Raw genomic sequence first — 26,596 nt, forward strand, 5'->3', positions numbered from 1 at the left:
GTTATGTGCCATGTTGAATACTTTCACATGTTATCTCATTTATTAGTCTTCATGGAAACTCTTCAAGAATGTAAAAATATAGAATAATTATCTCTTAATATCATAGAAGAAAAAGTAATAGTTAAGTAAAAATGTTTACTTACTTGCAACTGGACTATGAAGTGGCAAAGCAAGGATTTGGATCCATATCTACTGGCTTCTGAAAACAAGTAATTTGGGGTGCCTGGGTGGCTCAGTCAGTTAAGTATCTGACTCGATCTCAGCTCACATCTTGATCTCAGGGTCATGAGTTTAAGCCCTGTGTTGGGCTCCATGCACCATGGAGCCAACTTAAAAAACAAAACAAAAACACTACTTAAAACAAAGAAAACTTAAAAACAAGCAATTTTTACTCTACCCTGTTGCATATAAGTGATTGAATTAGTCATCCACTACTTTAGAAGACTTCTTTCAGAGTAAATAGCTAAGTGTGTAAAGGGAGCTATTGATATATATTCCTTTTTTAAGACTTTTTTTTAAGAGGCACCTGGGTGGCTCAGTTGGTTATGCATCTGCCTTCAGCCTGGGTCAGGTTAAGCCTTTGGCTTGGGTCATGACCCCAGGATTGGGATTGAGCCCCACATTGGGCTCCCTGCTGCTTCTCCCACTCCCTCTCCCTTTGCACCTCCTCCTGCTTGTGCGCTATCTCAAATAAATAAAATCTTTTTTTTAAATATGTATTTTTAAAAAAAGGAAAAAAAGAAACTTTTGAGCCACATTTGTGATACACCATGATGAAAATTTAGTTTTATATGGCAAGAATTGTAAACTCTTAATATTTAACATTCATTTTCTGCCCAGTATTGCAATTTAACGAGTATTATATCACTCCCTGCATATATCTGCCTTATTTGCTCAGTCATGTTCTTTAAGAGTGAGGGCTGTGTCTCCTACTTCAGTGGTTCCCAAACATGATTGCATATCACAGTCACCTCAGTTTCTGATTTAGCAGAGCTTGGATGGAGTCCCTGAATTTGCATGACTAACACATTCCCTGGTTATGTCAATGCCCTGGTTATGTGGTCTGGGGACCACACTTTGAGAACCACTATCTACCTCTTTGCCCTTCCTCCCACCACAGTCCTTGTCTTAGTGCTTATCACTTAGCTTACATGCCCTCTCATTTGGGAATCTTTCCTTGACTTCTGTTTTATTGAAACTGTTAGTTGTTCTTAAATGTTAGTGTGTATAAGAATCATCCGGGAGACTTGTTGACAAAGCAGACTTCTGATTAGACCCCAAAACATTGATTTTTAGTAAGCACATTCAGTGTTAATGCAGATGATCCATGGATAGCAATTTGTGAAATATTGGCTTACAGAGTTGATCATGCACTCGTCATTGCCATAACTGTATATTGTATTTGCCTATGATTGTTTTTTATACCATAGTGCCATTTTTGGTTTGTACATCTCTCTCCGACTGTAGTCCCTGAAGGGAAAGGACTGTATCTTCCATCATTGTTATAACTTAGGACTTAGCCCAGTGGAGTGTTAAAAAGCAGTAAAGTACTCCCTGTGTAATCTAGCTATGTGACCTTGGAGGATTTAATCTCTCTTGTCCTCAGTTTCCCCTTTTATGCAATAGTAGTAGTAACGTGATATGGAAATTAACTCTCAGTGTAGTAATTTACATACAGAATGTACCCACTAAATAGATACCATTACTCTTGCCGTGATGGTGGTTGTGTTACAGAAGAAACAAAATAAATGTTTGAGTTAATGAAAACTCCTAAATTGTGATTTTAGCATCCAAATTCAGGATATGTATTTAACACTTCATTAAAAATCTTTGCTTAATTGTCTAAAATATCATTTTCTAGTTCAGTATTTTATTTATTTATTTATTTATTTATTTATTTATTTTTTCTATTTCAGTATTTTAATAAAATACTGTGAAGTAAGATTGTGCCTTGGACTTTTTCTCTCCCATAGGAAAACAAAGAAACCGCTTGGAACCAATGGATACCATATTTGTTAAACAGGTTAAAGAAGGAGGACCTGCTTTTGAAGCTGGATTATGTACAGGTACTGATATTCCTCTTTAAACAATACCTCCAGATTTCTTTTTTCCTTTATTTCTTCTTTCTTCCATATTTCATTTTCCATATTTTTCATTATCTCCTTCTGTATGTTCTTTCCTGTATCTTCACGTCAGTTATTACTGTTTTTGGAACCTAGTTATCTGTATGTTTCTTGATACCTAAATAGATGGGTTTGGACACAAATAATATAAATTATTAATTAGGAGCACTTTTGGTTACCACTTAGATAACAGGCTCTTGGAGGCTTTCTTAAAAGTGCCTACATTTAATTTTGATAAGGATTACAAAATAGTAAAATGGTACAGATATGTATTGACAAAATTGAAATAATCTTGGATCTCTATGTTCTAGAAGTACCTTATCTGCCAGAGATGAGTTGATTAATTATTGCACTACGAAGAGTAATTTAAGTCTCCAAGGCAAGGAAGTGACAGGGTAAACAAAGGAATAACTAGTAGTTTTGCAACTCAGAAAACAAATAATGGGCATAAATAGTGTAGCCAGGGTCACCTGGTGACTATAGCTTTTGGAATTTCTAAATTCATCCCTGACTAGAGCTTCTAAGACCTAAGCTATATTTCATCAGAAGCTGTATACATTAAAATTTAGATTCATGTTTGTGAAAGATGCTTTAAAAAATAGGAGGAATATATCAAAAATAAGTACATTACTCAAGAAATATTTCAAAAGTAGTCAGAAATGATCTTTTATGGAATTCCTCATGTATTTTTTTTTTTTTTTACTTCTCTTTGAAGGTGATCGAATTATAAAAGTCAATGGAGAAAGTGTTATTGGAAAGACCTACTCCCAAGTAATTGCTTTAATTCAAAACAGGTAAGATTCTCGAAATATGATTAATTTTGTCCAAAGATGGATGTTTATAAATAAGTGAAGCAAGTAGATTCAATATAGTATTGTCTATATTCTATAATGGGATGGGGAGATGTGGGACTTTCCCTTGGAGTGGATAATACATGTGAGAACTGCCAAGGATGAATACCTGATGGTAGCTTACTTGGTGCTTTGCTTCGGCAAATATATCAGATTTGTGATTAAAGTCCTTAAGAATCTAAAAGGAACATATTTTAGATTTACTCTAAGTTTCTCACTTTTATTTGAAATGACGATTAAATTTATAATTTGTAATAAAAATATAAATGCATATTAAAATTTACTTTAAAACCGCTTACTCCAATATCTTTAAATACTCTTGGCTCAAATTTATTCATTTGTTTTAGCAAAGACAGCAAGAAATTCTCTTTGAATCTGTCTGTCTACCTGCGTTCTACAGGATAAAAGAATTTTGAGTTCTAAAGGCAAATAAATATGTACAGAATAACCTGAGACCTCAAAGATAACTTAGTCCTGCTATTTTTCTGTCTACCACACACCTAGAAAATTTTTCTAAATTATAAATAAAGAATTTGAAAGCCAAAGTGGTTAGCATATTGAATTCCTGTCAAGAGTAGGCCCTGATTGGGGTCCCATTGTCCAGATCATCCCTTTGTAATTAAAGTGAAGTTCATTATTTTCTGAAGACTTTTATCAAGCTCCTCTAACTATGTCTAAAGCAGTTCATGCTGTAATCTAAGTTAGTCACATGAATGCTCAAAAGCATTGTCATTTTTACGATTAGGTGATGTGATTGTGATTTATTGCTCTCTGAATATTTTTCTTACTGTTTTAATATTTAATTAAATTTAGGGAAAGCAAATCTTAAATCTTGCCTCTAATATTGGATTCTAGGTGTTTCTGACAGTGATCCCTATTTGATCTTAAGTATTGGAGAGAACAGGGGATTGTGAAGAATTTAAAGCCACTCCGAGGCAGTGGGGAGATCACCCCTATTTTTATTCTCTTAAATTAGTTCATCATAGATACAACATATTGGTGTTGGATTTTTTTAGTATATTTGTTAACATCTTTTCTTGAAAAATACTTTTTCCAAGTAACCATAACTTAATCTTTGTTTTCCTCAAAATCCTCATTAATTTTTTTGTTACTGGTGCAGTTTATCTCTTGGAGTTAATAACACTTTGGAATGACAGTCTTGATTTTTCAGCCAATAAAGCAATTTGAAAAATAGAGAAATACTGTTTTTTCATGATCTTATTTTATTTTAAAAAAATTGTGTTCCTTTTGTCTGCAGTTGGTAGCAAATGGATAATGCAGCACAAAGCCATTGAGATTCTGCAGTGTATTAATGTAAAAATGTATCCTTGCAGAAGAATTTATCTAAACATCAGTATGTATTTTCTACCAACTCTAAATATTGAAATACAAGTACCTACATATTTGATTAATAAAATTTATTTGAACCTGTGGTTCTTATGGTTTACTATTCTGAGCATTTATGAACCTGATAATAAGGGTTCAAATCTAACAAAAAGTGACACCAGTAAACTATTAGGTTTTGTTTTCTTTTTTTTTGTTGTTGTTGTCTGATTGTTTCTTAATCTCTTGATTGTATTGGGGGAAGAAAAAAATCTGATATTCTTAGGTTAGATACTGAATTACTTGACGGGAGCATCCCAGTATCGTTGCTTTTTCTAAATGTAATTCTAGATCACAAGACTGAGTATAATTTACCCCTTGGTGCTTTTTTAAACCTAGAGAAACTTCTCTATCTTTTAACAGGACATTTATAGTACCAAAATAAAGTGAGACTTTAAGCTGTTTAAGCTCTAAAATTAAGTCAGAGAAGAAAGCAAATAGTTGAAATGCTATGTAGTTTTTAAAAATGAGTCATTTTGATAGTTTTGAGGGTAAACTCTGATTTCCTTCACTTCTGAGGCCAAGAGGGAATATTTCAAAATTTAGATGTTTTATATGACTTAAAATGTTAAATTTGAGGGCTCTTTGGTTAATTTCATGTGAATGTATTTTTAACTTGATAAATAGTGAAAATATGTGGTAAAAATATATAATTTTTCTGTGATTTGAATTAAAATAATGAATAAATATATACTGAAGAGTTCTGTTCCAGGAATATTTAAAATAAGTAATATATTTAATGTCCCTAAATTAGAAACACTTTATAAAGAAGACTCTTATGAATAGCTCAAACATATGGCAGGATCCCTTCTTTCCTTCATAATTAGCTTTATTTATAAAAGTAACTGCTTTTTATTTTAATGATTTGGGTTTGATAAGTAAATATTTATAAAAACAAAAATTAAACTCATAAGCAAATTTAAAAAGTAATTCTGAGCTAACTATCTTTCTTTTATTTCTCTTTTATACACTTGCACCTCCCCTAACATAATTTTTATATATATTCAATTTCAGTGATACGACATTGGAACTTAGTGTTATGCCAAAAGATGAAGACATTCTCCAAGTGGTAAGTTTTATTTACTCAAATATGAATTGTTCTGTAGTCTCAAATGTTAATAAAAATTCTTTAAAGATGGAGGTGGACTGAATATAAATTCTGGGAAGGAAAAAATTTCCCTTTGGTTCATTTAGCAGAGTCAGAATTCTCGGCATTTTAGCAAAATAAATGAACAAACAAAAAACAAAAAAATATTGTCAGTTTTTATAGTTAACATAAGAATATTTTATTGATTCTATAGTGTACTTCTGTTGTTGCCATTTGGAATGAGATTCCTAAAGAGTTTGCTCTGATATTGCATCCGAGGTAGTCCTTTGACCAGAAGCCAAAGCTCAGTGTATAGCCCCAGGAATTAGAATCTTTTTTTTTTTCTTATGAGAACAGAAATTTTATGAAAGCCATTTCTTAACTTTTCAATATGTATGACTGTAAATTAACCTACTACAGTTTTGGTAACAGTATCAATTCATTCTATTAGAAGTAAGGTTCACAATGAATGGAGTCTGCATCTTACGGGAGAAATATTGAAGACTTTAGCTTTTAGCCTAAATTTTTTCCTCAGTTTTAGAAAGAAAATGAATTGAATAGAATCCTTAACTCCTTTGTTGAACTTAAATATTGCTAGCAGTTAAAAAGAAGGTAACATATATAAATTTAATTCAAGAAAATACTTCTCTTCAATTGACTTTGTAGTTCCGTAGAATAAGACAGCATGAGGAAAACCTTTTAGGTAACACACTGAAAGCTGACCTTGATCTAAGAAATGGCAGTGGCTACTGACATTTGTGGTTTTTAAATTCTTTTTAGCAAATAACTGTGGTTATTGTTTTTTAATTCAAGTACAACATGGAATCTTTGTGGTGGGAATGGAAATGGCAAAGTCATGTTTTTTCATTTGTAAGGCATAAGTCCTAAGTATTCTTCTGTAAACATTTTTTTACAGAAACATCACTAAAACTGATCCTAATGATTCTGAGTATTTGTGTAAAATATAATTAACTGAAATCCATGGGGATCTACCTTGTGTTTTCAAGGCATGTGGATTTTATTTAGGACTGGCTTTTTAGTGATAACAGATTAAGCACATAGTTCTTTTGGCATTGGGGAGTCTCAACAAGGAAGGTACAACTATGCAGGGTAGTTTTTCTAGGCATTGAGAGCTAGTTGTAGAGTACTTGCCCTGATAATTTAGCAGAATGGCAGAGCAGCAGGCAGAACTACTGAAGGCAATGGGACTCCCCGAATTAGAAATAAATGAGGGAATCCACTATGGTGTTACAAAGGGCTAGGAGATGAGGCACAGATGTAGGGGAGGCTTTACCTGAATCCTCCTTGGCAATCCAATGACTCAAAGACAGAATGCACTTCCCAAACAGAACTATTTTCTCATCTGTAGTAGACTCTTTCCTTGCCAAGGTGAAGACACTGGTTGGATGCTGTTTCGAACAGTGCTCATTTCACAGCATGGCTGGCATTGTACTGAACTCCTAGGGCAGGAATCAAGCACAAAATTACCATCATACCCCGCTGTGTGGTTGATGAAGAGCAACAATGTGGAAGCAGCAGCAGTGGGAGGAATAATTGTCTAATTTCATGATCAGTGGAAAAGAAGATTAATTTGCTATATTTTACTTAAAAAATATATATTTCAAACAAAGGCAAGATACAAAGTGTTGCACACACGGAAAAAAATTGATTCACTTGAGTGGTATGAGCACACAGATCTTCAAAGTTCATTAGTAAAGGGTTCTAGTAAAATTGTAACAAAATTTGTTTTTCAGACATGTTATTTGAATTTTAATCTTAAGAGATTACAAGCATATGCCCTTAATGATAAAAGAAAACCTCACTTTTGGGACGCCTGAGTGGTTCAGTGGTTGAACGGCTGCCTTTGGCTCCGGGCGTGATCCCAGGGTCCTGGGATAGAGTCCCACATTGGGCTCCCGGCAGGGAGCTTGTGTCTCCCTCTGCCTATGTCTCTGCCTCTCTCCCTCTCTCTCTCTCTGTATGTCTCATGAATAAATAAATAAAATCTTTAAAAACAAAACAAAACACCTCACTTTTAAACCCAGCCTTGAACATACTATAATTCATGAGACAAATCAAAGGAGTGTATATAATTAATGCTTACTATGCTTTTTCCTAAAGGACATTAGGACTTAGCCGGGGCATCTGAGAATGTCATTTTTTAAAGCTATTATAAAATGCAAAGAGAATGTGGGATTTCAAAAAGCATATGCAGAAATTCTTCTCTCTAACAGATTCTGGGGTTAAAATGTTCCCTAATGGCCTTAAGTATTTATGTTGGTCTTAAGTCTGTTACCTACAGTATGTGCTTTTAAAGATATATACTGTGAGGTTGAATATTCACTGTAAAGAAAAAGTAAACATGAACATTTTTACAGCCATTGTAAAAATTATTTACCCAAGTGAAAGCTTCTTGTAGCTTATGTATGTTAGCCGAGGCAACGGGGCGATTGTGTGTCAATGGGATTTTCTTTTCCTGAAGTGATGGATGCACCAAATTGCTCTAGAGGTGCTCAGGTCATCTTTGAGAGGCGGCATAGAAAATTTAATTTGGTTTAAAGTTTGACTCATGTATATAATACATGATAAGTATATAATAAATTTCTGATTATAGATGATAATGTGTGATATTGAAAAACATGAAATAAAATGAAGACTAATTACTAGTTTTACTAAACTAGTACTGGTACTAGTGCTCCTGTACTTGGTAGCCTCATTTTCTGAACCATCATATATTTTCTACATTAACAATATGAATAGTATTACCTTCATTTTTAGTTATTTTTGACAGTATTTTATAACAATATTTTAGACACTGATATCTTAGTTTTTGAGGGTATTATTAAAAATAAAAAAACACTTTCTATTCCATTTTCAAAGAAACAAAATGGTTTCGTCACCATTTCAAATGTTGGCTATGCATGAATGAAACAGGCACCATCCATTACGTGGCCTAGAGAGTGATGCTGACTGAAGAAAACCCTTCCTGGAATGGGCTCAGGATAGGAGAACTAGACCTGGCCATTCTTTTCAGTGGATGCATCACGATATTTTGTTAAGCAATTAGCTCAAAGGACTCATCAAATTTTCGATTGATCAGTTCTGATAGTGGTGGAGATTCTTGGGTGTGTCTGGTGTTTGAACAGGGCACTCTGAGCCTATTTGTGCTGTTCTGTATTAAACATAGCAAGGTTAAACAGCTTTTCTAGAATAACAGGGAAGAAAGCAATGATACTAGGACTTGACCCAAGGCAGGTATGAGACTAGAGCCTGTACTTTCAACTAAACCACCATTCTTTACTGGCATTGGATGCAGATTAGGAATCAAAGGGCTTGAGCCCAGTCACGCTGTTGGTGTCAGAACTGTTGTTCTAATTCATCTCTAGGCTCTGAGTCTAATGCCCTATTTGCCACTCTGTGACTATGTTCTATAAATTGGAAAATGTAATTTAATCAAAGCTTTTCTTTAGACTTACTAGAATTACCTTGAAAATAAGTATTTAATATGTTCCATAATCAGTATAATATTGTATTTAAAATTAGGTGACCATTTGTCAAGTGTGCATGAAAGTGGTCCTGCCTAGAGTAGGGAAGCAAGACCAGAAATTCTGGAGGGTTCTTTCATATTTTGCCAGTTTGCATTTACTTTGTTCTTTTTCAAAATCAGTTTTTGAATAATAAAAATAGTTACATGCTTGATAGAAAAGTTACAAATAATTTAGAAAGTTATAAAGTATGCATACCATCCCCTTTTCCCATGCCTCGCTGTGGTATGTTTGACATGTATTTTATTATACAGACAGACATATAATTAATTTTTATTTTATCAAAAGTAATGGATTAAATTAATAGGTCAGCCTGTTAAAGGTGAAATGGTAGGGAGGAATTTTAATCTTACCAACTTATTCTGCAGGTTTTTTGGTAGGACTTTTTGTCTGTTTTTACCACTTATTAGATAATAAATATGCAATAGTAGTAGTAGTATAATGGTAATAGGTATGGTAATAGAGATTTTGATGCAACTCTACTCAAACCGAAGGGAAGATTATTTTAGGATTAAGTTACTGGTAGATACTGTACATAAAATCAGGATCCAGACTGTCAATGTTAAATGTTATTTAATATGCTCTTTACAATTCTAATCCAAATGGAGTTTTTTTTTTTTTTTTCTTTTTTTAAGGGAGGGAGAGAGTATGAGTGGGGCTGGGGGAGCAGGGCAGAAGGAGAGAGAGAATCTCAAGCAGACCCTGTGTTGAGCATAGAGCCCATCTCGTGACTCTGAGATCCCAACCCACACCAAGAGTCTGTTGTCTAAGTGACTGCACCACCCAGGTGCCCTCAGAATGAGGAACTCTTAAATAGATAGATAAACAAGCTTTTTTAGTGTTCATGGACTCTGAGAATGTGTAAGGAAATTCAGTACTGCTCTTGAATGAATTCATGTTTTATTCATCTCAATTATATCTGCTTACATTAGGCAGTAGTACTGTCTGTGCAGGATATTCTATTTAGTGAATCTGCTGTTAATGCATGGTCCACGTGCATGTATGTGAGGACCCATTTGGCATAACTTTACCCAGAAGTGGAGACCCATGAAAGTAAGCTATTTAGTATTTAGAGTTGTTACATAAGAATCTTGGAGATGTTTGAAGTGTGTCAGATATTTTTTCAAGTTTTTCATAGTTCCTGTCATATAGTTTTATTGTCCTCAAATTTGAATAAAGGAGGTGTCTGTAAATTATTAGTTCTAGGATGGTACTTTCCAGCAGAAATTCTAGTTGTATTAAAACCCCTTCAGAAAAAAAAGGGGTTCTGTGCCCGAATAAGCTTCTCCTTTCCCTTTGAGTTTTACAATGTAATGTAGTAGAGGTTTTGAGAAGTCAAACCTACTAGTCAGTCCTTCACCACATCATTGAGAATAGAGAATACTCTGTCCCCCCTCCCTTTCAGGTGATGCTTCATAAAATTGTACAAGCATACTGTGGGAAATACTGTACCAGAGTGTTCACTCATCCAGACACAGTCTTTCTACCGTGGAAAAGGATTGGTGTGAATATAATCAGCATCAAAAAGATAGTCTTGTTATGTCAGTGGCATACAACCCAACATGTATATTTTGATTGACTGTATTCATGCCTTAAAAATATTATGGCATGCATGTTTTCTCTTATCTACTCAGCTTTTCCACTGCATTCTGGTTTATGTTCCATAATATTCAGTATCAGTTTTAAAAGAATTCCTCTGGAAGTAATATTTTTATGTCCATTCAGTAATAATTTTCTTAAACTAGCAAAACAGGACAAAAGGTACAGTGGTGAGAGATCTTGATTTTTGAGTTAAACACATTTAATCCAACAATCATTCTTTCTTTCCAAATCATAGTGTAAAGACAGCTGCAGTCAGCTGACAGCTTGTGGTTGTGCTCTGATTTACAGGGTAAGGAGGAGGTTGTACTATTTTAAATGCATAATAGAGCATCCGTTTCGTCATCTGGAAGCAGAGATGGAAGAAGCTCAGGGGAAATGAGAGACATCAATGTTGCTCTTGTGGAAGGGAAGCTTTGTGGCACAGTATCAGACAGCAGTGCCTATTGAAGGAAATAGCTGTTAGGAATGCCTGTCACCAGATGTATTTTGCTTTCAGAAATGGTAGACAACCCAAATAAGAGCCAGATAAAAGCCTGAGAAAAAGATGCTCAGAAGGATACTGAAGTTATTCTTTATGCTTCACTGCCCTTTACTTCTCTTGGTACCTTCCAGAGAAATCAGTATAGATGTATTTTTAGCTTGCTGTTTCCAGCATCAATATGACAACATGATTCTGTCTTTATATCAGTAAGCAGCTTCTACTATGTTTTCCTATTTTCTGCTAGCTACAGTTTACAAAGGATGTCACAGCTCTGGTAAGAAATGCACAGAAGCCATTTCCTTGCTTTTTTTTTTTAAGTTATGTTTTATAGAGATATGTAATAAGCCAACCTATTAAAACTGTAAGTTTGCTTAGAGAAACTCCTCCGTAGTGTTATGTTAATCTTACTAATTTGCAGAATGTGTTTGTGATACCTGATTTTCTTTATTTTTTGTTTTCATGTTTGGTTTTCTTTTGAATCCTGTGCATAACTGATGTTAAAACATAACATTTACCTGTTTGTGGATTTTTTTTTTAAAGTCTCTCACCCTCTCTCTTTCCCTGGTACTTTGCTGTTATGTTTGTGGCTGCACTTGAGCTTTGCAAGCTATCTAATGCAAAGACAGGATGTGATGATAGATGTGAATTAAGCTTGTTTTGATTAGGAGAAGATAGGTAACACGATGCCACACCTCACTATCTCAGATGTGACCTAGTCCTCAGTTCCATCAATTAGTTTTGTTTCATTGCATCTCTGCCTTTAATTTCAGTTATTTTGAAGTTTTGAAATACATTGCTGGATAATTTCATAAATAATGGATAAAAGATCATTTGAACTGCATGCCTGCCTGTTAGTAATAGAGAAATGTTTCATTATAATAAGTAAAAGAGACCAAATAAATTCGTTCAATATAATTTTGCATTAGCTTAAAACAAAAAAATTATGTACAGGAAGATAAATTCCTTTGTTTCATATTTTTGTATCTTTAATTTACATGCTCAATTTAAACATACATATTTTCTCTTTTAAATATTAAAATATTTAGCATGGCTTAGGATTTAATTTAATCAGAATGGATTATTTTTAAGGACTCAGTAAGCATTAATTGGCAAGACACTGCTCAATATGTTATAATTAATTTGTCCTGACAGTAGTGCTCAGAGTGAAAATGTATTTGGTTAAGATTTTTAATATCTTCGCCTTCACTCTGGCAAAAGATCAAAATCTTCTTTTGCTGAGCTTTATCAGGCAGCCATTTAACCTGTCAAATGCTGAAAGATCATAAAACTTGAATGGGGAAGATTTTAGAAGCAACAAGGCTTATCTCTAATTGGTTGGGAGAAAAACTGGTGTGTTTTAATCTTTTGAGAAAACAGGCAGTTGTAATTTATATTTGTTGCAAATTCTATAATTTATTTGATTCCTGAAAGACTAGCCCTTTTCTAAATGTGTGGAGCATCCTTATGTTTTGTTTGCATGCTTGCTTTAGCGAATGTCATTTAGGAATAAGATAGGGCACAGTAAAGTAAAACAGTCCATTGCAAGAATGGAAATTGTTGTCTTATAAATCTTAAATGACACTTTTTTCCTCCTTTCCATGTAGGCGTATTCGCAAGATGCCTACCTGAAAGGCAATGAAGCCTACAGTGGTAATGCCCGCAATATCCCCGAACCTCCACCAATTTGCTATCCCTGGCTGCCGTCTGCCCCTTCAGCCATGGCACAGCCAGTTGAAATATCTCCTCCAGATTCATCATCGAACAAACAGCAAACCAGTACACCAGTGCTGACACAACCTGGCAGGGCCTACAGAATGGAAATACAAGTGCCTCCATCACCAACAGATGTTGTAAAATCGAACACAGCAGTGTGTGTTTGCAATGAAAGTGTAAGGACTGTCATTGTACCTTCTGAGAAGGTTGTAGATTTGTTAACTAATAGAAACAACCATACAGTTCCTTCACATAGAACCGAAGAGGTGAGGTATGGCCTAAATGAGCAGACCTCTTTGAAAACAGTGTCAAGGACCACATCACCATCATCATCAATTCCCACTGCCCATCTAATTCATCAGACTGCAGGCTCCAGGTCATTGGAACCTTCGGGAATGTTACTTAAATCCACCAATTACAGTGGACATTCGGAAGGAATCTCAAGCAGTAGACCTCAAGCTGTGGATTCCCCTTCTGTATCTGTTAATCACTATTCTCCGAATTCCCATCAGCACATAGACTGGAAAAACTATAAAACTTACAAAGAGTATATTGATAACAGACGATTGCACATAGGTTGTAGGACAATTCAAGAAAGGCTAGATAGTTTACGAGCAGCATCTCAGAGCACAACAGATTATAACCAGGTGGTACCAAACCGCAGTACTTTGCAGGTACGACGTCGAAGCACCTCTCACGATCGAGTGCCCCAGTCTGTTCAGATCCGGCAGCGCAGTGTGTCCCAGGAAAGGCTGGAGGATTCTGTGCTAATGAAGTATTGTCCACGAAGTGCATCTCAAGGGGCACTGGCATCTTCATCTGTTAGTTTTAGCAATCACAGAACTCGTTCGTGGGATTATATCGAGGGACAGGGTGAACCCGTAGAAAATGTCAATTCTGAAAGTCAGATACCTGATTCGAATGGAGAACGAAAGCAGACTTACAAGTGGAGTGGATTTACAGAACAGGATGACAGGCGAGGGATTTATGAAAGACCCAGGCAGCAAGAAATTCACAAGTCTTTTCGAGGTTCAAGTTTTACCGTGGCTCCGAGCGTTAATTCTGACAACAGGCGAGTGACCAGCAGAGGAGTGGGATCTGTGTCTCAGTTTAAGAAAGTGCCACCAGATCTGAAAACACTACAGCCCAACAGAGGTTTTCAGACTACTTGTGGAATGTCACTGCCTCGAGGGGTTTCACAAGACAGGTCACCTCTTGTGAAAGTCCGGAGTAATTCCCTGAAAGCGCCTTCTCCGCATGTCACAAAACCATCCTTCAGCCAGAACTCACTTGTTTCTGTCAAAGACCAAAGACCAGTAAATCACTTGCATCAGAACAGTCTGTTGAATCAGCAGACATGGCTTAGAACCGAAAGTGCCCCCGATCACCAGGTGGAGCCTGGGAAAGCGCCCTCTTCTTCTGGAACTTCTGGGAAGTCGGTCCCTCAGACCAGTGAGAACTCAGGCGCTTCGGATCTTGAAGTCTTGGTCCCTCAAAGAAATCAAGATCTAAATTTACGAGAGGCCGAAATTCAGGAGGCAGATACTTTAGATAATAGAGAAACTGTCGTCCTAAGAGAAAAACCCCCATCGGGTCGCCAGACACCACAGCCTTTACGGCATCAGTCTTACATCTTGGCAGTAAATGACCAGGAGACCGGGTCAGACACGACCTGTTGGCTGCCTAATGATGCACGCCGAGAGGTCCATATAAAAAGAATGGAGGAAAGGAAGGCCTCAAGTACCAGCCCGCCTGGGGATTCGCTGGCATCCATCCCATTCATAGGTAAGCTCCCCTTTACTCAGTGGCTGCCACGTCAAATGCTTTACACATCTTTTCAGCAAGGTATTAGTTCTAGTGCAGCGGGCACAAAAACGTTAGCTGTGATTTTGAAACATTTGTCCTCAATTTCCTGAGCTATGCTGAAACCAGAGCCATAAGCTTTTACTCTCAAAAATTATTTCAAGTGAGTTTTCCTTCTTTTCTTTTTTCTTTTTTCTCTTCTCTTCTCTTTTCTTTCTTTTTCTTTCTTTCTTTTCTTTCTTTCTTTCTTTCTTTCTTTCTTTCTTTCTTTCTTTCTTTCTTTCTTTCTTTCTTTCTTTCTTTCTTCTTTCTCTTCCTTCCTTCCTTCCTTCCTTCTTCCTTCCTTCCTTCCTTCCTTCCTTCCTTCCTTCCTTCCTTTCTTCTTTCTTTCTTTCTTTCTTTCTTTCTTTCTTTCTTTCTTTCTCCTTCCTTCCTTCCTTCCTTCCTTCCTTCCTTCCTTCCTTCCTTCCTTCCTCCCTTCCTCCCTTCCTCCCTTCCTCCCTTCCTCCCTTCCTCCCTTCCTCCCTTCCTCCCTTCCTTCCTTCCTTCCTTCCCTCCATGAAACGAATTCCCACTGTCTGGGGTCAAGGGACTCAGCAAACCAAATTGCACCTAGTTGATGATGCATCTGAGTCAAAAGCCAAATAGAACAGTTTTCATAATTAATAATCAGCCTTTCATTTAAGCAGTGCTTTTTACTTTTATTATTTCTTATTTCTTTGGGCTGAATGAAGAGACCCCTTCATTGTCAAATTACTTTGTTTTAGAGTAGATCTTGGGATAGAGTGGGAAAAATTACTTAAAAGACAAGCACGTGCCCCAGTGTAGAACAGCTAGCTAGTGTGTTGGTTTAGGCTTTAGTCTGCCCCCACATGTCCTAGGGGTATTGTCCACAATGTAGCCAGAGTGGTTATTTAAAAATGCAGATCAGGTCATGCCACTCCTCTGACCAGAACCTCTGTTCACTTTCCTTGTAACCCAGAATAGAATCCCAAATCCTGCTGTGACCTACAGGGCCCTCTGTGATAGGCTCCACAAGGCCACTCCACCTCTCTGATCCCATCTCCTGTCCTCCAGGTACTTGCATCCCAACTTCAGCTGCCCTAGCCTCCTTGCACTTCTGGAGTATGCCAGGCATGCTTCAGGGCCTTGGCACTGCCAGTTCACAGCCCCAGGACACATTCCACAGAGAGTCACAAGATTCTCCCTCATTACATTTGGGTCTGTGCTCAAGTATTACCTTATCAAAACAGCCTTTCCTCACCAACCTATCTGAAGTAGGTACCCCCCTACACACATATACAGAACCTGACATTCTCTGTCCCCTTAAGCTACTTTATTTATCTTCATACCACTTGTTTCCGCTTGACCTGTTTTATATATTTTTTTAATACATGTTTCTCTGCAGAGCTAAAATATAAGCTTATGCCAGAGCCATGCTTTTTGATCTTTTTGTCCACTTCTGTAGCCTTAATAACCTAGAACACTGCCTGGCATATAGAAGGCACTCAGTAAATATTGGTTGAAATAATAGACTAATGATAATTTCTGAGATGATGGTTAAATGTATTCAAAATAAAAAAAATTATAGTTATTGTGCAGCTCTAACACATAATCTAATAGGATTATCCCATATGTCCTTAGTATTACCTTCATTTAATAATGAGAAGTTTAAGCTATTGAAAGGCTAAATAACTTCCCTAAAGTGACACTTGGCAGGTTGAGTCAGCCTCCTTACAGAGCACAGCTCCGGAGGGCACCATTTATATTGATTTATTATGAAGAGCGCCCCTTGGAGCTGTGTGATGCAGGGGCCTTCTTTAGAAGCCAAGGCCAGACTCATACTTGCGCCATTACTCCCAAAAATTCATGAATAGTGCTCTATAATTTTATAGGATAATGTGCTTCTTTTTGAGCAACATTTTGGGGTTTTTCTTACCTAGGGAAATTTTTTAAATCTCAAGCTATTGAATTGTCAGGCAACACTATCAGAGCCAGCTTTTGAGAAAGTTCTATGTGACTTATATTTTTTATAAATATGATGTATTCAAGTTGTAAGCACTGTGGGGAATCTCAACCTAAATTTTACTCATTAATATCTATACCCTTAAATCCAAGTTCAGAGAATAGAACTTTGCCGTAAATGAAATCTTATACATCATCTAGATATTTAAAGAAAGTAACTGAGGACTAGTGATTATTTTATGATTTTTTATAAATGTTCCTACAACCTGTAACTGTATTTGATAAGCCTATGAGATCTTACCAGAATAATGGCATCATATTTTCTTCCTACTTAATAAGAACAACATAACCAGATTATATTGGAGTAATTAAAAATGTGCTAGCTATATCTGTTAATTTTTTCATAATTATCTACTAATCCTTTGAATAGATCAACAAGTTGATTATTACTAAAGACAGAACATCAGCTAAGGTATAAAATAAAAATCTATTTAATTCTATACACATATAGAGAAATTATTAAAATATTTTAACATTCAAAATAAAAATGCTCACTTACTAGTTCTGATCAGATTCTACTTTAAGTACTTCATAGTACAATATTATATACACCTCCTAAAACTTTAATATATAGAATTTAATTACTGTAGTATGCCAGTTATACCTTAACCAGTAGAATAGGGCAGGATAAAAAAGCTGAAATACAAACACAGAATTTATTTCACTATGTGAAAACTCTTAAAAGTTTGTAGGCCCTCAGGTGGAATAATGCTATGCCTCCTGAGTTTTTACAGCATTTTAATGACTCATAAGATTGTATACCATTTGAAATAAAGGCATGGAAAGAATTTTAGTATTTACCTAAGTTTTAGAAAACAATATAAAAAAGGTGTGATTTCTTTGGCTTAATTATAGTTTCCTTTTTACTGTGAAAACCTTTTAGGTCTTCGATTAACTAAAATCCTTTACTCTATCCTTGAAGTCCAAAAAATACTTATTAGAGACTATGTTGTTGAATAGGTAAAGAGCCAATCAATAAAAGAACTTTTAGATTTCATTCAGTATAAGTTCCATAATTTAATAAATCTTGAAATCCTTTTATTTTTATTTTATTTTATTTTATTTTATTTATTTATTTATGATAGTCACAGAGAGAGAGAGAGAGAGAGAGAGAGGCAGAGACACAGGCAGAGGGAGAAGCAGGCTCCATGCACCCGGAGCCCAACGTGGGATTCGATCCCGGGTCTCCAGGATAGCACCCTGGGCCAAAGGCAGGCACCAAACCGCTGTGCCACCCAGGGATCCCTCCTTTTATTATTGAGCTTTAAAGTGTTACCTGACCTAGAGGTATTTCTCTTTCCAATCTGTTTTTTTTGTCATTATTATATATACATATAATAATTTAACTTCTATAAATATAAAAATAGAATAGACATCAGCATTGAAATGGAGTAAAAGAGACTGTTTGCAACGTTTCCCAGTGTATTTTCTGGGAACATGAATTCCATTTGATTAAGGAGAAAAAAATCAGTGATCAAATTGAGAAGTGCTAGATTTAAATAATTAAACAAGTTTTGTTTGTCTTTACTATGGGACTTTTAGAATCATTAACATACTACTATATATATTTTCTAGGTATATTTTCTTTCTTTTTTTAAAGATTCTATTTATTTGACAGAGAGAGTGTGTGAGTGAGCACACACACAAACAGGGAAGTGGCAAGCAGAGAGAGAGGGAGAAGCAGGCTCCTTGCTAAGCAGGGAGCTCGTTGTGGGCCTCGATACCAGGACCCTGGATCATGACCTGAGCCAAAGGCAGATGCCCAACAAACTAAGCCACCCAGGCACCCCTCTAGGTATATATTTTTTTTCTTTTTTTTTTTTTTTAGGTATATTTTCTAATACAATTTTTCTCAAAAGTATTTGACCATGAATCCTTTCATTTAGAGTATCTTTGTTTAATATATTATAAAACACACTTCAGAGAGTATACTTTATGCTCATGGAACACTTAAAAGAAAAGAAATTAAGGTTTGCTTTTGCATTATTACACTCCAGAATCTTATATTCTGTAATTTTAATCATTATTTTTTGTCATTTGAAAACATTATAGATTAGTGCAGAAAAAAAAATTAAGTGCCTTTGCTTTATTCCCCAAATACCAGAGAATGGAGCCAATTCATTTATTTAGTTATTTATAATACAGAGCAAATGGTATGTCTTACAGCAAGAAAATTTTCAAACACTTTGTTACACATTTAATATCTAATATTTCTTTTGGTTCACAAAGATTTAGAGAAATGAAGAAAATAAACCATTTTGTTTTTAAATAAGGAATATCAGTCATTGACAGTGTTTTGTTTACCCCTTACATGCAGTTTATAAAGCTTGGTAGTAGTACTGAAAATAAATTTTTACTTCTTTTATAAGAAACACAAAATGAATAATGAGTTTATAATTAATTTGACATTTAGTAGCAGGATTTCAGATATATCCTACAATCTACACTTTATACATTTCTTTATACGACTCATAATTATCAATATAAAGAAACTATAGCTGAATTACCCACACTCAGATTTCATTTCAAATGCATTTGCCTCTCTTTTTCCTGCCATATTTCTAATACTCCTTGTTCTCACCCCAAAGTTAGACCATATGCATGTACTTAGTGTTAGCCAATATACGATAGAATTCATTTGGTGCAGCCTTACTGGTCCTGCCATTTTAAACCAACTTAGAGGTTTTAAAGCTTGTTGAGACATATAGCTAAACTGCAGTGTCTGAAATTTACCCAAAAGAACGGGAGTGGGCAACTGCCACCCTTCACCCAACTTCTCTCTCTGGCGGCTCTAGTCTCCTGATGCCAGCAGTGATATTATAGGGGGTGCATAGAGCACCCAGTGCCTCTTTATACTAAACATACTGAGTCTTTCTACAAAACAACTAATCTATAAAGACAAAAATTGTACTCATCATCTTAACAGTCTTTTTCCTATATCTGCATTCCCACAAGATGTGACTCCATTGGCACTTAAGCTTAGAGATTCTTGCTTCTATTGAGTAATGATGTGGAGTTCATTTTTAATATAATAACAACCACAACAAAATCCACAAATTTCTGTAGTAATTTATAACCTACCAAGTATTTCATGTACTAATCCTATGACAAGCTGGGAGAATTTAGGTGAGAAGTAAATAAGCCACTTTGTGGATAAGGAAAGTTAAGTTGTTTGCTCATGGTCTCTCAGCAGGTAACTGACAGAATTGATTATCTATTGGCTCCAAATCTCATATTCTTTGGACAATGTCCTACATATGTGCTAAAATTTAAATCCTGGCTTTGAAACGCTTGGGTGGCTCAGTGTTTGAATGTCTGCCTTTGGCTAAGGTCATGATCCTAGGGTTCTGGGATTGAGTCCCACATTGAGCTCCCTGCAGGGAGCCTGCTTCTCCCTCTCCCTGTGTCTCTGCCGCACTCTGTATGTCATAAACAAACAAACAAATAAATAAATTCTTAAAATAAATAAATAAATAAATCCTGGCCTTTTACTCTTTTAAAGCTTAACCTAAAAAATATTTCTGCATTCAATATTCCCCATTCTTAACTCAGACTTCCCAAGATTGAATTAGTATCTTTTCAGTAAATAAGTATATGTGTTCCAAGTCTGTTAAAAAAAAAACTATTCACTACGGAATAATTTTATATGTGTATTTACCTTCCATTTGGTAGTAGCATTAGCTTTTCTTCTAAAATATTTCAAGTTTACCTGTAGCACACTTATAGAATACTATGCTGATTTATTTAGGGAAAAAATTTTACCTTAGCACCTATAAAAACTATGGAATTGTTCCCTACATTAGACTTTCTAGACTTTAGGCTGATTCTTTAATGTGGAAAACAGATCTAATAGTAACTACACTCTCAGCTACATCTGCCGGTTTTTAAAATAAATCCAAACTTCAAAAGCCCCATAACAAATCCCTGGTTTAGAAAAACCTAAAGGTATTTTAAATTATTTCACAAATGGTAACTTTGCACCTTTAGTGGATTTATTATTGTAGGCCTCTTGACTAGAATAGACCCTTCTGATAATCCTCATCCAGTTTCTGTATTTCAGAGGTAATGAATTTAATATCCAGGAAAATTAAGTGGCTTTCACATAGTCTGACAAGACAGGACCTCCTGCCCAGTTTTCCCCTTCCTAATAGCTTGCTTATTTTCAGTGTGAAAATTAATCATGTGAAAGAAAAATTGGTGATGAAATTGGTACCTAGTGTTTATGAAATATTTTTAAAGTAATTTTCAGATTTCTTGAAAATAGTACCTCCTGCATTTGTCAGCTAGCAAGCTGGGCCAGTTTTCGTGCACAGGTACCCGTCCCCTACACACAGACCCACAAAATCTTCAAATATGGAATTAACTTGTCTCATCTGTGGGATTGCAGAAATTCAGCCAAGTAATTGGAACTGTTATCTGCGGTAAATCTAAAAGTAGTGCCTCCCCCTTGCCTTCTTTAAATTTAGAGCATTTGCTATGCAAATACACTTGGCGCAGTCTTGCCAACTAGCTGACTATCCCCAGCACTGACCATGGGACCACACACGTTCCTGCCTCAGCTCCGATTTCATCTTCCTCCTTCCCAGTCTCTCCTGTCACAACAGTTCCTCTTGGATTTACAGCTCTGCTCCCTTCACTTTGGCACCAATAGGGTATAGCAAGCTTGCAGAACATTCAGAATTCTCACTTCCTAATCTTTTTTTAGATATTTATTTATTTATTTATTTATTTATTTATTTATTTATGAGAGACACACAGAGACAGGCAGAGACACAGGCAGAGGGAGAAGCAGACTCCATGCAGGGAGCCCGATGCGGGACTCGATCCCGGGACTCCAGGATCACGCCCTGGGCCGAAGGCAGGCATTAAACCGCTGAGCCACCCAGGAATCCCCTCACTTCCTAATTTTTAAAAGAAAAAATTGTCTATCACATAGGAAGATACAGCATTAGATTTTTGGTTATTCAAATAACCCCAAATCTCAAAATGACCTTCCCGGAGCCAAATATTTACTTAAATGCATGTTATTGAACTGATTACTAAAGAAGTGTGGTCATAATTCCTATTATGATAATGAGTTGAATTCTTACAAAAAATGAGATTATTGGGGCAGCCCTGGTGGCTCAATGGCCCTGAGATCAAGACCTGAGCTGAGATCAAGAGTTTGGACATTCAGCTGACTGAGCCACCCAGGGGGCCTTACATACACACTTTGACATTAGTCACTGTTTCTTCCAACTTATACAAATGTACTCTTCCTCTTGCAATATAGTTTATCCCATCTTTGAATATTATGCTGTTAACAGTGTTATTTGGGCAGGGGGTAGGATTACCTCTTCCTAGCAGAGGTGAAATAGAAAGCAAAGTTACTCTGAGGAGCTGTTTAACCCTAGTCTATGCCAAAAATTCCACCAATTTCACTGAGTTTTATAAAATGATTCTCAACTATAACTTTAAAACAAACTACAGATGGAATGCTTTAATTATTTGAACTGTGAGAAAGATTCCTCATAACCCAGCTCATTGTAGAAGAGGCCCTTTTTGCTCTGTTCTAATCTGCAGCAACTGGACAGTAGGTCTTACGACGAGTAATGCTTGTTGGTGAAAGCAAATTAGAAACACGGTGTTCTACTTTTGTGTTGATCAGATTCTCTCAGTTACAAATGATAGAAAGTTTTTTTTTAAATATTTTATTTATTCATGAGAGATACACAGAGAGAGGCAGAGACATAGGCAGAGGGAGAACTATCCCAGGACCCCAGGATCACGACCTGAGCCAAAGGCAGGCGTTCAACCACTGAGCCATCCAGGAGTCTCTGATCCACTGAGCCGTTTAGGAGTCCCTGATGGAAAGTTTTTTCAGGGCGCCTGCATGTATCAGTTGGTTGAGCCTTCAGCTCAGGTCATGATTCCAGGGTCCTGGGATATGGAGCCCTGCATCCAGCAACTTGCACAGTGGGGAGTCAGCTTCTCCCTCTGCCCCACTCCCACCTCATGCTTGCTTGCTCTCTCTCAAATAAATAAATAAAATCTGAAAAAAAAAAAAAAAAAGAAAGTTTTATCATATTAGCTCATGCCAAAAAGGAGTGTTAGCTACAGTGAAGAGGTTTTGGGGGTAGACCTAGTTGGGTACACGGCTAGATCCAAATACTCAAGTGCTTTGGCATCAAGATTGTGTATCTTTTTCTCAGCTTTGCTTTTTTCATTCTCAGATACTTTTTCTCCACATGGTAGAAAAGATGGTGGCTGGCAACTCAGTTTACTGATTTTTACAGTTCTTGTTCTCTGGGGAGTTGGAAGAGAAAGACCGTGCTTTTCTCAGTATCCATATGTCAAATCTGATGGAGAGACTGGATCTATACTGACTAGATCAGATTCTTTACCCTTAGTCAGTCACTGTGAACTCAGTGAACTAGGGTCTTAGGAGGGGTCATGCCTTGTGCATATGCCCACCCACAGAAGCCCCACTGAACCCCAAAGATAGAGATGGGCAGCTAGCATCATACATTCTCTGCAGTCATCTTGCAGAAGATGAAGAGAAACAAATAGGATAAAAATATCATGAGATGAAAATATTTGCCAGGTTAGAGATGAAAACCGGCTGTCCTATTTTTACTTGGTTTCATTTTATTATTTCATTAGTAGTTAGGTTTTCACAAGGTTTTCTTCACATTTTTATTAGGCTTTTGTATTTCTTCCATGATTTGTCTTTTTATGCGCTTTGCTCTTCTGTTATGATTTTAGTTGTTTCTATTTATAAGAGCTCTCAGGGGATCCCTGGGTGGCGCAGCGGTTTGGTGCCTGCCTTTGGCCCAGGGCGCGATCCTGGAGACCCGGGATCAAATCCCACATCGGGCTCCCGGTGCATGGAGCCTGCTTCTCCCTCTGCCTGTGTCTCTGCGCCTCTCTCTCTCTCTGTGACTATCATAAATAAATAAAAATAAAAAAAAATTTTATATAAGAGCTCTCAGTATGTATTAAGGCTTCCATTTTTTTGTTGTTTGAAAATTAATTCTAAGAGTTACACGTAAAGTTTCACCATATGCTTCCTTGATTTTTTACCTGTCTATATTTTTCTTTTTTTTAAATATGTATTTATTTTAGAGAGAGAGAGAGAGAAAGAGAAGTGGGGTGAGAGGCAGAGGGAGAGAATCCCTGCTGACCATGGAGACCAACTCGGAGCTTGATCCCAGAACCCTAAAATCATGACCTGAGCCGAAACCAAGAGTCAGACACTAAACCAACTATGCCAGTGAAGCGCCCCTGTGTTTCTCTTGATGTGTGAAATCTTATAGATGTTCTTCTAGAATTTTATTCCATTTTTTAAAGATTTTATTTATTTATTTACTTACTTAAGAGAGAGAGAGAAAGAGCATAAGCAGGGGGAGTGGCAGAAAGAGGCAGAGGGAGAAGCAGGCTCCCTGTGAGCAAGGAGCTAGGGTGATGTGGGGCTTGAACCCGGGACCCTGGGATCATGATCTGAGCCGAAGGCAGTCATTTAACCTACTGGGCCACCCAGGTGCCCCCAGAATTTTAGTTGATAAAAGATAACAATGAATGAATAATCAGTTTAAACATAGTAACTTATAGTATTCTCCCTTTGGAAAAAATCCACATTGAATTATGGAGTATATATTTCCTGAGGGAATTAGTTATTTATCTATTTTTGGAAAACAGTATTTTCCAATAAAATTTTTGGACATTTAGGTCTGTCTTTTTCACAGATTAAGAATCAGTGATCACTTTGAATTTGAGTATATACAATTTCAGTGTCTTCTCCACCTTTTCTTTATTGTGAAGAGCTGTGGGGCTTTTAGTGAATAAAGTAAATTAAGGCCTCAATGTTCAGTCAGTTCTTTGATTATGTAGTTAAGTTTACCATGAGAAGGGATTATGCCACTTGATAAGAACAAGTTTACAGTCTTGATAGTGGTGTGTTCTGCGTGTGTTACCTAATGTCATAACATAATATATGACATACCTTGACAAAGATGATTATTTTCATCTGACATAATATTTAAGTTTGATTATTAAAAATATAGAAATCAGTTGAAAATCTGACCAGACACTTGTTTTCTCTTTGGACAACTAAATAGTACTCATTTTCTTATATTGGAAAAGGAGATAAGCCTAAATTATTCTTGTTTGTACGTAATCTACCCATAGGTAATAATGAAAGCATGTGTTAACATTAGAATTTTAAAATTCCAACTAATCATTACAACAGCAATGGTACTTTTAACACAATAGAAAGGTTCTCACATTTTTACAGGGAATGAAGAATTGGATTTATTAAAGTACAATTCATAAATGTGAAGTAATGTAATTCTTTGTATTTTAAAAAGTATATCTAGCTCTTCCTTGTCTGTCTTTAACATAGTAGTAAATATATTTATTCTAAAGAGTGCAACAGGACTGAAGCTTGGGAGCCCAGGGTGCTAGCCTCCTGCCCAGACCTCCATTCACCCTTGCTTCCTGGAGCAGGTCGCTGTCTATCCCAGGCCTTTTTGCACACATCCACTTAAAGCAGAGATGAATTCAACCCAGTGAAATAAAGAAATTTCCTCCAAAATGCAGTAAGTCAAAAGAAATTGAATGCATACCTCTAGGAAGTCAAGAGTCATAAAAAAATTGCCTTTGAAATTTTGTTTAATGCTTAATCATGAACATTTTGAATTTCACTCTGTGATATTTAATTTTAAGTAAATAAATACAAATATTTTTAAAATTACTTTGGAAGGCCTAAAATTTTCTTGAAAGATTTATCCCATGGAATCTCCTAGACACTCTTTGACACATTTATTGCACACTACAGTTGTGAATGTTTTCTCTACAGAAGCCTTTTCCTGCTGTTAATACTCTCTGTGCTACACACATCAGATAATTTCTCAAGAATACGGTATTTTCCTATTCATATCCATGCTTCTGAATCCATAACAGATTGGTGGCCCAAGCAGACCCCATAAGACCCAACTGACTTCATACACATGTATCATTTGGAAAAGTTGGTTAATTTGTGATAATTTAAATCATAATGATAGTTTTAAAGAACACTATAATATTTAGTAAAGTTAAATTTTTATCTTTTTTTTTAATTTTTATCTTTATTCAATAGATATAAAGTCAGTTATCTTCTTGCTTTTGAAAAAAGAATAATTGCATGCTCACCAACATATGATATTATATACTTAGTAAACTTGATTCATAGTGAAATTTTTTTTAAATGCCTTTTTCCCCCCAAGATTTTATTTATTTATTCATGAGAGACACAGAGAGAGAGGCAGAGACATAGATAGAGGGAGAAGCAGGCTTCCCACAGGGAGCCCGATGCGGGACTCAATCCTAGGACCTTGGGATCATGCCCTGAGCCGAAGGCAGACACTCAACCACTGAGTACCCAGGCATCCATTAAAAATGTTTTCTATTGCTTAAATATAAAGAGCTGCTTTTAAAGACTTTGTAAAAACATAAAATAAGCTTAAGATAGTCAGAATTTACAGATTTTAGCTATAAATGTTATAATTTTGCATCATTACTAGTCACCTTGATTAAAATGCTAACCATTAAAATGATAGAGCAGCCTTAGATTTTGGTCAAAATTAAAATAGTTTGATCTTTTAAATCAAGAAATCAAAACCCTGTCTTATCATTATAGGATATTCTTTATAAAGGGTTTTGGTATGATTTTCTTTTTTTTAATATTTTATTTATTTATTCATGGCAGATACAGAGAGGCAGAGACATAGGGAGAGGGAGAAGCAGGCTCCCTGCAGGGAGCCTGATGCAGCACTTGATCCCAGGACCCCAGGATCATGCCCTGAGCCAAAGGTAGATGCTCAGCCACTAAGCCACTCAGGTGCCCCTCGTTATGATTTTCTAAGACTTAGAGCATTTGATTTTAGGAAATACAGTTCTGGCATTCTATTAATTTATACTCTACTAGCCTAGAAAATAATAATTTAAATCATTGATGTTTTTATAAG

At 36.0% G+C, this 26,596-nt stretch overlaps 1 protein-coding gene and 1 long non-coding RNA gene across 11 annotated transcripts in view; one reads left to right on the forward strand and one right to left on the reverse strand.

Annotated features, from left to right (window-relative positions):
- ARHGAP21 (Rho GTPase activating protein 21) overlaps positions 1–26,596 on the forward strand; it is a 136,523-nt gene that overhangs the window by 83,552 nt on the left and 26,375 nt on the right. For 4 of the 8 annotated variants that reach the window (XM_035713360.2, XM_049099826.1, XM_049099824.1 and 1 more), the window contains exons 5-9: positions 1,974–2,066; positions 2,839–2,917; positions 5,372–5,426; positions 11,317–11,346; positions 12,677–14,570. In XM_035713360.2, the coding sequence (XP_035569253.2) occupies positions 1,974–2,066; positions 2,839–2,917; positions 5,372–5,426; positions 11,317–11,346; positions 12,677–14,570 (2,151 nt within the window). Of the gene's footprint in view, positions 1–1,973; positions 2,067–2,838; positions 2,918–4,232; positions 4,329–5,371; positions 5,427–11,316; positions 11,347–12,676; positions 14,571–26,596 lie in introns of those variants that run through there. The other 4 variants (XM_049099829.1, XM_049099830.1, XM_049099833.1 and 1 more) reach the window with 3 other exon arrangements.
- The window catches only part of LOC125753414 (uncharacterized), an 81,640-nt gene that overhangs the window by 44,947 nt on the left and 10,097 nt on the right, over positions 1–26,596 (reverse strand). For all 3 annotated transcript variants that reach the window (XR_007405179.1, XR_007405181.1, XR_007405180.1), the window contains exons 3-5: positions 6,739–6,904; positions 2,094–2,241; positions 144–329 (exon numbers count right to left, since the gene is read on the reverse strand). This is a non-coding gene — a long non-coding RNA (uncharacterized LOC125753414). The remainder of the gene's footprint in view (positions 1–143; positions 330–2,093; positions 2,242–6,738; positions 6,905–26,596) is intronic.

This window comes from Canis lupus, chromosome 2 (assembly GCF_003254725.2).
Source record: "Canis lupus dingo isolate Sandy chromosome 2, ASM325472v2, whole genome shotgun sequence".
NCBI classification, from domain to species: domain Eukaryota; kingdom Metazoa; phylum Chordata; class Mammalia; order Carnivora; family Canidae; genus Canis; species Canis lupus.